The following is a 16,879-nucleotide window of genomic DNA, read 5'->3' on the forward strand; positions in this document are numbered from 1 at the left end:
GCAAGTCACTGAGAGACCATACTATTGCCTTCAGATAAAGAATCTATTTAAAACTGAAATACTGCCAAAATCCTCATAGAAGCTGTAATATTTAAACTATGACATCATCTCAATGCCTCGTGAAATCCCCCAGTTCGTATAAACTGGCAAGGTTCCCTTGACACTTAAAATGATCAAAGTTTATCCAGCATTTCTAGTTATTCTTTAATCATTCCTTGTGGACTGAAAAACAAAATTTGGAGATACAACATACGTGCATGTGGGGAAAAAAATAGCATCTCCATTACTTTGGAAACCTGATGTTTTTTAAGACTTGGTCACACATCAAAAATGCATTCACTGTCAAAAGCATCCACTCGGCTGCAGAAGTATACAACTTTGAAGTATCACTTTGAGTACTTTTCTATAGCCAGTTCTCAAATAAAACATGCAGTGAACTCTGTTTTTAAATAAATTCCACTGCCACTACATAAATAAATTAATTCCTGCTGAAATGCATGGATTTTTACTATAGCAGAATAATAAAAACTATTAATATTTCTTACCAAGGCCAATAATGGCTTTTGTCTGTACTTCTTCATCTGAATGCTTTGTAAAATACATCAGTAGCTCAAGTACTTTATCCTTAATATTAACCTGAGGAAATTAAAACAAATATAATAGCTATTTGAAGATGAATCAGAAGATTTTTATCTCTTATAAAAATAATAAATATAAAAAAGGAGAAACACAATCTTACTGCATGACCTTTGCAAAACCATGTATTTACAAACCAAAAAGCTATACTGTATGCATTATGAAAAAATACATAGCTTTGAGGGACTAGAAATACTGTGCTTTCAAACTGAAATGAAGCATTCAATATTCATAATATGTGGAGAGTAAATACAAATTATTTTACCTTACTGTTGCCCTTAAAATCTTCCTGATCAAAATCAAAATGCCGACACAATGCTCCAACAGTGAAAAGTGATCTAAGGAGTGCTGGTTTATTGGTAGTAAATATTGTACTATTGGGGTCTTCTTGGTGTTGACTTTTTAATTTTGAAAGTGCACCTACAGTAAGATAAAAGTTTTGATCACAGTATTTAATCATGGTGCATCCCTAAGACAAGACTTGTAAACAAAACTGAAGACTGACCATTACATGATACGATTTTACTTACCATAGTATCTATTAAAACAGGCCCACACAAATTTATAGTTCTGGGTGACTTTGTTCACAACAGCCCCAAGACAGCTCACACAATGCTGAACAACCTAGGAGCAAGAAAGAACAAATGAGCTAAATGTTTAGAAGTTAAAATTGAGATTTTTATGAAGTTATGTAGGAGAAAGCTATGTAGAACTAAAACTAACAATCTAACAGATGCAATGTCCATCCCCTAGACTGCTCTGAAAACATGACCAAACTGAAAATTGTTAAAATATAGCAACAACACTTACAAACATCAGTAAGACAAGAACATTGATTTTTTGTGGCTCAAAAGTTATCTTGATAATGAAGACAGACTTTAAATCAAAGCCATGTATTTCACAATGTGAAGTAGAATCAACTGAATAGTAGCAATTAAAAGCTTACTGTCATGCCATATTTGATGATAAGTTTCATGAGGTCTTCCTCAATAGTGGCAAGAAAGGTCTCACTTGGGTGCTCCATTAGTGGCACTACAAGTTCTAAGATTTTTGCAACATTGCAGATCACCATGAAATCATTCTGGGTCTGAAACGACAGTATTTATAGCATATAATATTTCTGGTTGTGTTACCTATAAGCTAAGTATCATTAATATGTGTAATGTAATACATATACATTAATTACATATTATATACACACATAATAAAATTGCATATTAGTATCATACAATTATGTACCTTATATAAGATATTTGGTAAAGATTTAAAAATATTGATATAGTTTACATCTGCTTTTAAACTGCATATTATTTTGAAAGCAAGTTCTTCTACAGAACTTCTGGGGGAGAAAAAAAAAATAAAATCTGTAGAAGCAGAACTTCACCTCTCATCAAGACTGTGACAGACCTGAAAACTTTTGGTCCCAATAATTTTTTGGAGTCCTACAACAAATCTGGGAACTTTTCCTGACCCACGCACACTAGAGAACACACAACACCTTGTAATAGTTAGCAGCAACAAATGAAGTTGCGCTATGGCTGAATTTAGCTCAAAAATATAGATAATAATGCATACAAATATAGAAATGACAATTAAAATGATTACTGGTTTGCATTATCATGACGGTATATGTATTGTGAGGAATCTATGGAAAACATTTATATATTAAATATACATCCCGCTGGAAATTTATGATAAATCAAACTCACTAATCACGATAGGAGAATTCCCAAATGCTATTCTCAAGCTATTTAACATATCTGAGCTGACAGTGGTAATTCTACAATTCATCTCAATCTGTATAAAACTTATGTAATGCACTAAAGAGATGTTGCAGCAAGTAAATAATCAGATAAACCTTTTCTACACTGTTTGATCAGAAGCAGCTCTAAATATCGGTTGTAGGTGTGCCTAGAGAATGTTCCAGGGCTGAACCTGTACAATGCTAGGCTACGCATACAAGCTAAGATGATAAGTTTCCTCAAACCTGCCCTTCCCTGGCCAATTGAACTAATGTAATAGATTGCTGCCACCCACACAGCCAAGCTTTTCTCTGAGCCATGGCTGCATGATCCTGCCCTGCTCCTTCTGACAGATCAGGTGTTCATCACAACCTTCACTGAGCCAACTGTACTAATCAAATTGGCAGAAAGCAATACAATGTTTCAGAGAAGGGAAGACATTTTACCAGAGAGGAGGGTTCAGCATTATAGCACTAGACAATTTTTGTGAGTTAAACTGTCTTACAGGGGAATACAAAAACACCAGAGCTAAGGTAGGGAGAGGTGAAGAGCTGAAGATGATAGAGCAGGACATTTTCCTTCTTATATATTTGCTATATGTTAGATCACTCTATCCTATGGAACCATACCTTTAGTCTTAAGATTCATATGTTAAATCTTAATTACTTTTAAGACTGACTATAAACCAAAAATATTTTAAGAAATTATAACAGGTGAAAAACTGAGTTCCTCAAGGGAAAGAGGCAGAACAGGTTTCATTTTCATCTGGCTGTAAAATGTGGAGGTAGAGGGTGAGGAACAACATCTTAAAAGCTAGAGATCATCAAAATGACCTAATATCTTTGGAAAGTACGACAGTCATGAAATGGAAACAAATTTTTTATTTCTTTTTTCCTACCTTCAATTTCATCAGGCATATAAGACAGACATTAATTTCCATGCATCATTATCAGGGGGGAAGAGTGATTTTGCTTTACTTACACTACATTTAGTGGTCAGGTATGGCTGCATGGTCATGGCATGTTTGACCATTAGTTGGGGCCTGATTTTGCTAAATAAGAACAAAGTGGTTATGCACGCAACCAAGCGACCGGAATTCACACCTTTGCTGTCAGAATCTGAAAAAAAGTTGCAAAATACATAATGTTTGAACAATGAAAAAAAATGTCCAAAACATCATATTAATATCTCTTTCATAACATATCTTTCAAGATCATAGAATCATAGAATGGTCAGGGTTGGAAAGGACCTTAAGATCATCCAGTTCCAACCCCTTGCCATGGGCAGGGACAATTCACGCTAGACCGTGTTGCCCAAGGCTCTGTCCAACCTGGCCTTGAACACTGCAGGGATAGAGCATCCCCAACTACTTTGGGCAACCTGTTCAAGTGCCTCACCACCCTCACAGCAAAGAATTTCTTCTTTATATATAACCTGAACTTCCCCTGTTTAAGTTTAAACCCATTACCCCTTGTCCTATCACGACAGTCCCTAATGAAGAGTCCCTCTCCAGCACACTTGTAGGCCCCCTTCAGATATTGGAAGGCTGCTATGAGGTCTCCATGCAGCTACTCCAGGCTGAACAGCCCAAACTTTCTCAGTATATCTTCATACAGGAGGTGCTCCAGCTCCCTTATCATCTTTGTGACCCTCTTCTGGACTTGCTCCAACAGCTCCATGTCCTTCTTATGCTGAAAACACCAAAACTGTACACAGAACTCCAGGTGGGGTATCACAAGAGCAGAGCAGAGGAGCAGGATCATGGAATCATACAATCATAGAATAGTTAGAGTTGGAAAAGAACCTTAAGTTCCTCAAGTTCCAACCCCCCTTCCATGGACGAGGCCTTGGGTGATATGGTTTAGTGTGAGGTGCCCCTGCCCATGGCAGGGGGGTTGGAACTAGATGATCTTAAGGTCCTTTCCAGCCCTAACTATTCTATGATTCCATGATTCTATGACAGGGACACCTCACACTAAATCATGTCACCCAAGGCCTTGTCCAGCTTGGCCTTGAACACCGCCAGGGATGGAGCATTCACAACTGCCCTGGGCAACCCATTCCAGTGCCTCACCACCTTTACAGGAAAGAACTTCTTCCTAATATCCAATCTAAACTTCCCCTGTTTAAGTTTTAACACATTAGCCCTTGTCCTACCACTACAGTTCTTAATGAAGAGTCCCTCCCCAGCATCCTTATAAGCCCGTTCAGATACTGGAAGGCTGCTACGAGGTCTCCACTCAGGCTTCTCTTCTCCAGGCTGAACAGCCCCACCTTTCTCAGCCTATCTTCATTCAAAAGGTGCTCCAGTCCCCTGATCAATCTCGTGGCCCTCCTCTGGACCTGTTCCAACAGTTCCATGCCATTTTTATGTTGAGGACACCAGTACTGCACACAATGCTCCAGGTGAGGTCTCACAAGAGCAGAGTAGAGGGGCAGGATCACCTTTGACCTGCTGGTCATGCTCCTTTTGATGCAGCCCAGGATACGGTTGGCTTTCTGGGCTGTGAGCATACACTGAAGCCAGCTCAGGTCCATTTTCTCATTGACCAACACCCCCAAGTCCTTCTCCGCAGGGCTGCTCTGAATATCATCTTTATTCAACCTGTAGCTGTGCCTGGGATTGCTCCAACCCAGGTGTAGGGCCCTGCACTTGGCATGGTTAACCTTCATAAGGTTGGCATCAGCCCACCTCACAAGCGTGTTGAGGTCTCTCTGGATGGCATTCCTTTCCTCCAGCGTATCAACCGAACCACACAGCTTGGTGTCATCGGCAAACTTGCTGAGGGCGCACTCAATCCCACTGTCCATGTCAGCGACAAAGATGTTGAACAAGACCGGTCCCAACACCAATCCCTGAGGGACACCACTCGTTCCTGGTCACCAGCTGGACATTGAGCCATTGACCACAACTCTTTGCATGTGGACATCCAGCCAGCTCTTTATCCACCAAGTGGTTCACCTATCAAATTGATGTCTCTCCAATTTAGAGACAAGGATGTTGCGTGGGACAGTGTTGAATACTTTGGACAAGTCCAGGTAGATAACATCAACTGCTCTGCCCCGTCCATCAGTTCTCTAGCCCCATCATAGAAGGCGACCAAATTGGTCAGGCAGGATTTGCCCTTAGTGAAGCCATGTTGGCATTCAGCAAGCACCTTGTTGTTTTTCATGTGCCTTAGCATGCCTTCCAGGAGAATCTGCTCCAAGATTTTGCCAGGCACAGAGGTGAGACTGACTGGCCTGTAGTTTCCCGGGTCTTCCATTTTCCCCTTCTTGAAAATGGGGGTTATATTACCCTTTTTCCAGTCTTTAGGAACTTCACCTGACTGCCATGATTTTTCAAATATGATGGCCAATGGCTTAGCAACTTCATTCACCAGCTTCTTCAGGACCCGTGGATGGATTTTATCAGGTCCCATGGACTTGTGCACGTTCAGGTTCCTTAGATGATCTCAAACCTAATCCTCTTGTACAGTAGGCCTAAGGTCTTCATTCTCGCAGTGCCTGCATCTCCCTTGCAAGACTTGAGCAGTGTGGGTAGAGCACTTGCTAGTGAAGACTGAGGCAAAGAAGTCATTGAGAACCTCAGCCTTCTCCAATATCAATACAGAATATTCTTATTAGAGATGAGAACATGTGTTAACATTTATATGTGATCACAAAATACATGAAAGAAGAAGCGAAGATGATTCAAAGACATTACTAGTTTTTAAACTACTTGCTGTACATGGAAAACTGGCCCAGCCAATGATTCGTCTTACAACTGTAGAACACAGTAATGCAAATTAAGCTTTACACATTTGTTATGATTTTAGTGATCTAAAAGTTTGAAAAATTATTTTAAAAGTATTTCTGCTATTGTGGTTAGCTAGAGAAAATTAAGAAAACTTTATTATTATACAGTGCTCAAAAGTTCATGATTAACTTAAATGCAATAATTCATTACCACCTGTTTCATAATAGGAATTCTGTAACAGTAACTTTTTACAGTAATAATTTGAACCACCACTGTTACAGTACCATATATATATACAAAGGAGCTACTGGGTTGCAAACAGTATTACCTGATAAGGTTTCCTCATATTTAAGAATGTGCTCAACCAAATTGTCAACAAGTTGAGTACAGGCTTTCTTCACAGGTTTATATGAGGCATCCTCTTCTGACTTCAACAGCTATAGCAGATGAAACAAAAAATTATTTAGTATTAAGGGTGCATTCATTTGCATTGGATATATGCTGGGTTTATAACAATTACTACAGATATACAAGGATTTTGCAGTACAAAAGCATTTAACTTCTCCATAAAAGATTAAAAAAAAATCAAACCAAAATGAACATTTTAACCAGATAATTCAATTGATCCTGTAGTATAGTTTTTTCTTCAATGCAGGCATTAAGAGACACTTTGGTTTACTTGGTTACCTATTTTCAAGGCACTACCAGGCTAAAGTAAAATTTTTGGAGATCTTTAATTCCCCCATGTATGGTGTTGTTAATGCAAGTGGTCACAAGTTAATACTACTTGCGCATGCAAGTGGTAAAGGGGAAAGATAACACAGGCTAAGCTATATAAATGAAGCAAGATCTTTTGTTAGAAAAATCAGAGTAAAATATAATGTAGAATCATATAATCATAGAATAGTTAGGGTTGGAAAGGACCTTAAGATCATCAAGTTTCAATCCCCCTGCCATGGGCAGGGACACCACACACTAAACCATACCACCCAAGGCTCTGTCCAACTTGGCCTTGAACACCACCAGGGATGGAGCATTCACAACTTACTTGGGCAACCCATTCCAGTGCCTCACCACCCTCACAGTAAAGGATTTCTTCCTTATGTCTAACCTAAACTTCCCCTGTTTAAGTTTTAACCCATTACCCCTTGTCCTGTCACTACAGTCCCTAATGAAGAGTCCCTCCCCAGCATCCCTATAGGCCCCTTTCAGATACTGGAAGCGGCTATGAGTCCTTCTCTTCTCCAGGCTGAACAGCCCCAATTTCCTCAGCCTGTCTTCATACAGGAGGTGCTCCAGTCCCCTGATCATCCTCGTCGCCCTCCTCTGGACCTGTTCCAAGAGTTCCATGCCCTTTTTATGCTGAGGACACTAGAACTGTACACAGTACTCCAAGTATGGTCTCCCAAGAGCAGAGTAGAGGGGCAGGATCATCTCCTTTGACCTGCTGGTCACACTTAATGTAGAAGTAAGCTATACTCTGGAGATTCACTGCTTCTATAAACTGTGTAATAAATATACTGGATGTGAAAATACAAATATCTGCCATTAAAAAAAAAATTACATTATACTAGGGGCCTCATTTCACAATTAAGTATCTTAGCTGTGGACTTCATGTTGTCACTCATTATTGAAGAGACCATGAAATGAAAAAAAAAACCCTCCCCAAAACAAAATGTGAAGTATTCTTAAAACAGACCATATGGAAAGAAAGAAACTAATGTTGGAGACAAAGAAATTACACCAATGAAAATTTTTAAAAAGGTCAGATATTTAAAGGCACATTAACTGAATTTGTCTACTGTAAAGGAATGCTCTTGTAGTCTCCCTTCAATGTGTTTTTGTACCAAAAGACATGTTAAAAATTACAACAACTGTGACATGCATTCAGAATGCATTACTTACATTTTGAAGAAGCTGTTCAAACCAATCATACCCTGTATCTCTACAAGCTGCAACCTAAAAGTAGTTTTGAGATTAAACTGGTTAAAAAAAGGCATATGAAGAAAAATTACTTCAATACAGATGTCATCTGAAAAGATCAGTAAACATACATAAATATATTTTCATATAAATTAAGTACAACATATTTGGAGATTAGAAACTGCCTTATGCACGTGAAAAATAGTTCTCACCATTGTAGTGATCCCAGAATTTGTATCCAATACAAGGCCTACACAATTTACTGGAGACTGCTGGCTCTAAGGTACACCAAATATTGGTTTTGTAGAACAACATTTTGTACAGATTAAAGCACAAATTAAAGCCTGACATATTAAATGTGTGTATAAGCATATGCATATTTTTATATAAATGTATTTAAAATATATAAATATATATATTTATATATTTTTATATGGCCTTCACTGGTATCATGTGTCAGGAACAGCTCATAGGTACTCCAAAATAGAATTGGCAGGAGAATTGAGAATTAAGCTGAAGTAAAATCAACTGACTTCTCAGACTGGAAAAATGGGCACTATACTACCATTTAGTAAACATACTGAAAAGGCAGATGGAATTTAAACCCATAATTTAGAGTACTGAAGTAAGTACTTCTATTTGATTTTGACATCTTGCCGTAATTTATATTAAAATACCTTCTCAGCATAGTGGTTTTACACAATATAATTTCACTACAAATCTATAAGCATTTTACTTGAAACAGACATTGAACCAGACATTTTTGTGACATGCTATGTAATTTGCTGGTCTGTAAAAGTAGACAAAATTATGCAGATCAATGAAGATATTAAACAACACTGGCCCTAATACCAAGCCCTGAGGGACACCACTAGTGACCGGTTGCCAACTAGACGTGACACCATTCACCACCACTCTTTGGGCTTGGCCATCCAGCCAGCTTTTAACCCAGTGAAGAATACACCTATATAGGCCATAAGCAACCAGTTTCTCCAGGAGAATGCTGTGGGAAACAGTGTTAAATGCTTTACTTAAGTCCAAATAGACAATATCCACAGCCTTTCCCTCATCAACCAGGTGGATCACCTTATAGAAGGAGATCAGGTTGCTTAATCAGGACCTGCCCTTCATGAACCCATGCTGACTAGGCCTGATCCCTCTCATTTTCCTGCACATGCTGTGTGATCTCACTCAGGATGATCTGCTCCATGACCTTCCCCAGCACTGATGTCAGGCTGACAAGCCAGTAGTTTCTGTGGTTTTCCTTCCTGCCCTTTTTGTACAGAGGCATCATTATGGCCAACCGCCAATCCTCTGGGACCTGCTCACTAGACCAGGACTGCTGACAGATGATGAAAAGTGTCTTGGTGAGCTCCTCTGCCAGCTCCTTCAGCACTCTTGGGTGGAGCCCATCCAGCCCTATAGACTTGTGTATGTCTAAGTGAAGCAGGATTCTTCTAAAAGACTACAGACAATATTTCAAAGATACTAAAAACAATCAAATTTTGCATGCAACCTAATTAAAATTTGTTTAACATACCACATCAGTGATGTTGAGTATTTTCCTGGTCATTGCTTCTTTGTCATGGTGTGGAGTTGGAGTAAACCAGAGCTTCTGGAATGTCTCATTTACTAATTTCTGGGGGAAAAAAAATTAGCAAAAATTAACAAACTTATCATGGCACATAGGTAGCATTTCTAATACATCCATACTATAGATTTGTTGATGATATGTGTAACTTCATAAGGAATTATTCAACTTCAGTATTGTAGAGACTGTTGAGACAGACCCTGATCTACTAATACTACAGCAGTTATACTGGCATCTAAGCAGCCTTCACTAAAATGATCACTGACTGGGAAATGAGGCTACAAAAAACGGAGTTACTACTTTCCCGCACTAATTTGCATTCCTCAGGAAAACATAGTACCCTGAGAGGCTGACAACAGAACACAAGATTACAATTTCTACAGCAGAATTAGCAGCAACTGTAGATTACTTTGGCATTTTCAGAACAGCTATGAAAAGGTGGGGAAGAGAGAGAAGCCAAGTGTCCCTAACAAAACATAGGAAGTCAGTTCCTGTCCAATGTTTTTGGATGGAGAAAAATATGGAATAAAATGAAAGTGAACTATTATTCGCAAATTACTTATAAAGCATATGGTTGTTAGACGCGTTCCTCATCTATGGAGACATAAAACCAATACATTGCAGATTCTGCCTCATCTTTCTGAGGTTGTTGGAAAGGCAAGGGAAAGGAGGAGAGAGAACAAGGTCATCTTCCTTTCCTAGCAGCATCTTGGATCTTGCTGTTCATCTACTTGGTTAACAAATAGTCTTCTCTGAAAGCCACTTGGCATTAACATATCTCAAGTGTAAAAATACATGCTGCAGCTTTAAAGCTGCAGATTTCAAATCCCACTGGAAGCATGATACAAAATTATTACAGGTGTATTCTTAATTACCCAGCAATTTGAACATTATTTTGGCCAAATCAAACAAAATCCATCAGTGTCGGGTTTATGATTCAACACATAATCATAGTTTTATGCCCTTCTGCCAATACACTGCACAAAGAGTAGAATATGATCAAATAAGTAACATTTTAGGGGGAATAATTCATTAAACATTCAGAATTAATGTAAAATAAGTACAGATGAATATAAATTTTACCTGCAGAATTTACAAATCTGGCATATACTAACACTAAATACTTAATTTTGACTTAAAAGTTTATTTTGCTTGCAGAAAGGAGTTTTATATGCCAATTTTGCTTGTTAGGAAAGAGAAATACCAGAGACACCACTTGAAAGAAAAGAAAAGAAAAGAAAAGAAAAACAAATTCTAGTCAATAAATTTTTAAAATCTTTTGACTGCCAGCAAGAACTTGAAAATAGAAAACCAAGTCATACAGCAATGTAGAAAGCTAAGATATTTGCTCTCAAAAATTAGAAGTGAATAAAAATTATAAAAATTACAAAGGAGCAATTAAATACTTTTTAGTTATTTTTTAAAAAATAAAAATATAGAAACACATTATGATGATTAAAATCTTGAAGGATATGAGGATATGTTTCATTCTACCTTAATTCCTTCTTCATCATTGACTCTTCGAATCATTTTCACACACATCTCTGTAATTTTGGGAAATGTTGGTTGTTCAATGCAGATATCCCTAAGTATCTTTATGACTCTTTTTCTGACACTGATACCAGTATCCTGTGAGGAGAAAAGCATTATGCTCTTGAAAACAAATCAGACATTAATTAACGTATGTATTTTATGAATTAATATTTGAAGCTCACCCAAGCTGCAAAACTTATTTAGGAGAGGCAGCTAAAATATTCTTGAATGCATTTATATAAAAGGTCAGCATAACTTGCACCACTGTATTTGCAACAGTTCTAATGGTTCTGGCTGTGTCCCCAGAACACTGAAACACTTCCTCCATTTATATACCCTCCCATTTAAGAGCTCATGATGTTACAAATGTATGCTTCCACTTCTTAACTCAAGAGCTTATAAGCTAGATGTGATGATGCTTTAGTTACTTTATTGGAACACACAAGACCCTTTGTGGATCTGGATTGTAATACTCAAAAAGCTTATGGATAAAGATTATGGAAAAGATATGTGCAGCAAATATTTTCCAGTTTCCTACGCTTCATCTAAGGAGAAGGATGAGGAGCTGCATTTCATATTACTTTATTCAAAACCTGTTTAATCTGAATGTTAGGATGAACGGCTTTATGCATGCTCATATGCACATCTCCAAAACCCTTTGCAAACATGTTTTATCATCTAACTATAGCAAATGAGTAGCATTTCACTAAAAACCTGAAATGAATGCTAAAAGCTAGTGTTATCTTATAGTTACGTTGTATTTTACCTGAATATCCAGTCAAAAACCATTTAGACAAACCATTAGACAAAAAGTCTAATAAGAAGCCTTTTAAAACACTAAAACATCACATAGGAAAAAGAAAAAAACCCAAACAGCCAGGTTGGTCTTGTCTTTTTTCTTTTCGTTTTTCTTTTCTTTTCTTTTCTTTTCTTTTGGATTGCAAATGGCAACTTCAGATTACTGTGTTGTAGAACTTTCTTCATCACCCACACTACTGAACTGCCCTCAATAACCCATATCTCAGACTTCAGAGATGTGGCAAAATTCCTCATTTCACCTAATTTGTGCCTTAATAAAAGAACCAAAAGGAATATAATCCTGGTTCTGATGTGGTACAACTCTCTATGTATGCTTACCTTTTATTTAACAAAGCATCAATGAAAACAAGTGATGCATTTTGCAAGGTTGGTCTTAAAAGAACAATACTCCCCATTAAAATAATATTTAATAAGATAATATTTACTCTTGGGATCATTATTCTATATTATTAATCATATAAACTCAGTTGAAAACTAATTTTCCAATGACACTTATTTTATCATAAATATCACAAGTCACTGTACCAATATTCTTTCGATCAGCATGTCGTAATACTGTTCAGCAAGCTGAGGATGACAGAGCACAAATCGGCCAAGCAGCTCCACAGCTGCTTCTCGTACACTGGTGGAATTATCCATTAACCGTCCATGAACACCTCGTTGCATATCCAGCTAAAAAGAACAAATAAAACACAAATCCAAAATAAGAAACTATATTTATTTCAAGTGTGACAGAAGAATGCATGTACATGATGCATATTTCATTTTTTTTACCCTGGCTAGAATACTGGGGTCTACAGCAACAACTTCAGACAAGCACTTCATGGCTTTTGTTCGAACAGCAATTGCATTTTCACCAAGTACACGCAGAATCTAATAAGAGAACAAAACCAAAGATTCAATTGCTTTGGGAAGGTAGCAAACAATGTTTAACAGTCAAAAATGCAGCAGAATAACATTCATATGATTTCACTAAAATAATATCTGTCTACTAAAAATTCTATGTATCTTCTCAGATAGTAAAAAGGTGCATGCAAATGGTGTTCCATGGCACTGATAACTGCGCATGGATATTTACTAGGATTTGTTACATCTCTAAGACTGGTCCAAACAGCATTTACACAGGGTCCATATATTCACTTTAAGACTTCATTTTAAACTCTATTTTTGCCATTCAGTTGGGACTTTCACCATGGTTCTTTCAACAGGAGAGTTAGATTCAGCACAAAATTAACTAAATAATTAACAATTTTAACTAAATAATAAGGAACTATGACATGTTAGTGCTCTTCTCCTAGAAAAAAGGAAAGAAACCATGCTGGTCAAACAGCAGCTTCCAAAGTGACAGTAACATGCACTGCAAGTAACTGACCAAGTTGGCTTGTATTTCCAAATCAAATTAAGATCAACTTAATGAGTTAATATCATCAAACAAGCATCCTACAGAAACTGTAAAAAAATATTTCAACATTTTGCAATTATCCTTTTACTGTGTACATCTAAGATAATGATTTTGCCATATACATACATGGACAAATAAAATAATGTATGTACAATATGACACAATATGAAAGAAAAAGAAATATAAGCACTTATGTCATCAATACAGAATATGAAAGCACATGGTGTTATCATAGTCTGTTAAATACCCATGCTCAACAATGAACAAATATTGCAAAAAGTGTTTGAAACCAGAAACCAACTGTGTTTCACTGTATTAAGACTTCCAGCACAGCTTACTTGTGTCAAATAAATATCGAAGCTCTGGGCAAATGGCCTCATAGAGGCCAAGTACCGAACGACCAAACATGCATCTTCATAGTCCACAGTATCAGAATTCATCCTGGAACAAAACCAATGTTTTAATTAAGACATGTTTATAAAAAAAATAAAAATGTTAAATGCATGGTTAATAAAGAAATCAGTAGTGCTGAAACGTACTTAAATATACTGAACTGAGATGGAGCAGTTTTAATGATGCTGCGAAGAAACATTTTGCGACTTTCTGCTCTATGCATAATCTGTCCTGTGGTCTCAACATCTTTTGCATGATGACTTCCTTCAGATGAATCCTCATCCTTCTGAGATTTAATTGCTTTCTCTGTCTCCATAGTTGTATCACGGAACCACTGTGCTATATAAAACTTCCGAGAAAACTGGAGAAATATAGCAGGATACACAGAAAACAAAGCCAAAAGATATTAATGCATCAACCATATTTTGGAAAACACAGTGAACAGTATATGTTAGGATGACAATTTAATTGAAGCACTAATATGTATGACAAAAATTAATTTCATGAAGTACATGTTATTGAAATTATTTTTATTTACACTTGACTTGAGAAAGCTGAAATTTACCACTAATGATGCATCAGTTTCTGTGTTCTCATCCAGATAATCTAGCAAAGCCTTTTGCAGGTGTTGAATTTCATCTCCTCCTCCTGAAACCTATCAGAAATAGAAAAAGTTATAAAATAGAATATTGCAGTGGTAATTATCATCTGAAAATCTGCATGTCCACATATAAAATACACTGAAGTTAACATTCTGCAATTAGCAATACAACTAATAATTTGTTAAGCAATTACTTCTAAACTTTATACAGACTAAACCAAAATAGATGGTAGCTCCGAAGTCTAAAAAAGATTAACAGCAGAATAAAAATGGTTTAAAAAAAGACTGTCTGATTTGATAAATTTTCATTCCATGATCTCCTGTGAAGATTGTGTCAGTGACAAAAAAATCATACATAGTAGACTGACACAAGGTTTAACCTATAAAAGCTCTCTCACCAATATTAAATACTGAAACTGACTACTCAGGTGAACAAGGGACAAAAGGAAAAGAAGTCAGATGAAAATAAATATAAAATACAGACAACAGTAAAAACATATGGGTAAAAATATTAAAAATATTTGATATAAATCTCATGAGACCTCACTTGGAGTACTGTGTGCAGTTCTGGTGTCCTCAACATAAAAAGGACATGGAACTGTTGGAACAAGTCCAGAGGAGGGCCATGAGGACGATCAGGGGACTGGAGCACCTCCCGTATGTAGACAGGCTGAGAAAGTTGGGGCTGTTCAGCCTGGAGAAGAGAAGGCTGCGTGGAGACCTCAGAGCAGCCTTCCAGTATCTGAAGTGGGGCTATAGGGATGCTGTGGATGGACTCTTCATTAGGGACTGTAGTGACAGGACAAGGGGTAATGGGTGCAAACTTAAACAGGGGAAATTTAGATTGGATATAAGGAAGAAATTCTTTCCTGTTAGGGTGGTGAGGTACTGGAATGGGTTGCCCAGGGAAGTTGTGAATGCTCCATCCCTGGCGGTGTTCAAAGCCAGGCTGGACATTGCCTTTGTTGGCATGGTTTAGTGTGAGGTGTCCCTGCCCATGGCAGGGGGGTTGGAACTAGATGATCTTAAGGTTATCTCCTTTCCAACCCTAACCATTCTATGATTCTATCAGGGATAAAGCATCCATACAAAGTGCAGCAAGTATGCTCAATCTTATAGAGGTTGTTACCAAACACCCTTGAGCTCTAGCACTAAAGAATCATGCTCTCTGAGACTCAACTAAGTTTCTAACAGTCAAAAAACTTGAGAACAATCATCCATTTTATAAAAATGCCACCTAGTGCATAAAGCCTATCTACAGAATAGGGTAATATTAATTTTCCTGTGAAGCACTTCTAAGATGCACAGAAAGGATTACATATGAAATATTAACCTGAGAACTAGCACTGGAGACTCTATCACATTTGTGAATATCTAAACTGTATGAATGCTAAAATCAGAACCTCTTAAATAGTTCTAGCCTATGCAAATTGAACGATTTTGTAAATGACTGTCAGACAATGTACTTCTCCCCATATAGTGGCTATAGAGAATAAAGCAGTATCAATTAACTTGTTAATGAATCAGAAACTAATTTTCTTGACATCTACAAGGCAGCATAAGCCCAAAACATAAACCACACATTTTTCCCCCTAGTACAATACTGAGATACACAGGTCCTTGCAATTGCTGATGCTACAGCAGAAAAAAAATGTGGGTTTTTTTTCAAAAATGAATTCAAGAATTCAAAACATGTCTACAGTGGACATAATACTAATATGATTTCTTTACATATATATATACATATATATATATTGGGCACTCTAATATAGGTTGAAATTCTGATTTGAAAGCCTGGCCTTTAACCAGTGTTAAATTCTGTGGATAAAAGTCTGAAAAAAAAAGTTGCCTGATGAACCTCTAACTGCCTAGGTATTTTCAAACAAGTAAAATGTCTGGAACAAACAAAAAGAAACTGTGAAGCCTGAAACATATCGATAATAAAAGTAGAAGAATAATTCCTGGCTTAAACTTCTTCAGCTACAAACCATTTTTCTTCTTTGGCAATATGACTTGTAAATTGCAACCATCTTCTGTATGAACAGCACAGATTGAGAATCTTGTCACAAATGCAGCACATAATATAGCTTTCAAACATCAGCAACTAGAAAAAGGTACAGTCAGAAGTCCAGAACTTCAGTGTATCAAGAGATAAGCTAATGAAAAGCATGCACAAGTGTTCAAATCAATTTGACAATCTATGACCAATTGCTATGAAAAAAAATCTACTGTTTAAAAATGTCAAAACAGAATAGAATTTCTCCTAAATCTAATTCTATGGTTCATGAGGCCAAACCGCAGCAGGCAGTTATAAGCACTCATTAATCATTGGGGAATATCATGGCAATGGTATCAGAGGGTAGAAGGTAATATCCAACAGTGTCTAAGTATTCAATTCAGCAGGAAAGAAAAATCTGTAGAGGTATAAGCTCATTTCTGAATGAAAACAATAATTTAAGATCTTTCTAATGACTAAAGCTGAATGTCTATCAATGGATCT

The 16,879-nt window shown here is 37.0% G+C and overlaps 1 protein-coding gene across 6 annotated transcripts in view; it reads right to left on the reverse strand.

Moving 5' to 3' along the window:
- The window catches only part of LOC133262194 (nipped-B-like protein), a 181,673-nt gene that overhangs the window by 13,782 nt on the left and 151,012 nt on the right, over window positions 1–16,879 (reverse strand). For all 6 annotated transcript variants that reach the window (XM_061441140.1, XM_061441139.1, XM_061441137.1 and 3 more), the window contains 14 exons: window positions 14,344–14,433; window positions 13,925–14,139; window positions 13,724–13,826; window positions 12,758–12,856; window positions 12,509–12,655; window positions 11,126–11,260; window positions 9,581–9,679; window positions 8,023–8,076; window positions 6,446–6,554; window positions 3,360–3,496; window positions 1,583–1,723; window positions 1,167–1,260; window positions 902–1,056; window positions 546–636 (listed from right to left, as the gene is read on the reverse strand). In XM_061441140.1, the coding sequence (XP_061297124.1) occupies window positions 546–636; window positions 902–1,056; window positions 1,167–1,260; window positions 1,583–1,723; window positions 3,360–3,496; window positions 6,446–6,554; window positions 8,023–8,076; window positions 9,581–9,679; window positions 11,126–11,260; window positions 12,509–12,655; window positions 12,758–12,856; window positions 13,724–13,826; window positions 13,925–14,139; window positions 14,344–14,433 (1,669 nt within the window). The remainder of the gene's footprint in view (window positions 1–545; window positions 637–901; window positions 1,057–1,166; window positions 1,261–1,582; window positions 1,724–3,359; window positions 3,497–6,445; window positions 6,555–8,022; window positions 8,077–9,580; window positions 9,680–11,125; window positions 11,261–12,508; window positions 12,656–12,757; window positions 12,857–13,723; window positions 13,827–13,924; window positions 14,140–14,343; window positions 14,434–16,879) is intronic.

The sequence above is a fragment of the Pezoporus flaviventris genome, unplaced genomic scaffold (genome assembly GCF_033815535.1).
Source record: "Pezoporus flaviventris isolate CSIRO_AGI_PZ_B2104156 unplaced genomic scaffold, CSIRO_AGI_Pfla_v1 ptg000193l, whole genome shotgun sequence".
NCBI lineage: Eukaryota > Metazoa > Chordata > Aves > Psittaciformes > Psittacidae > Pezoporus > Pezoporus flaviventris.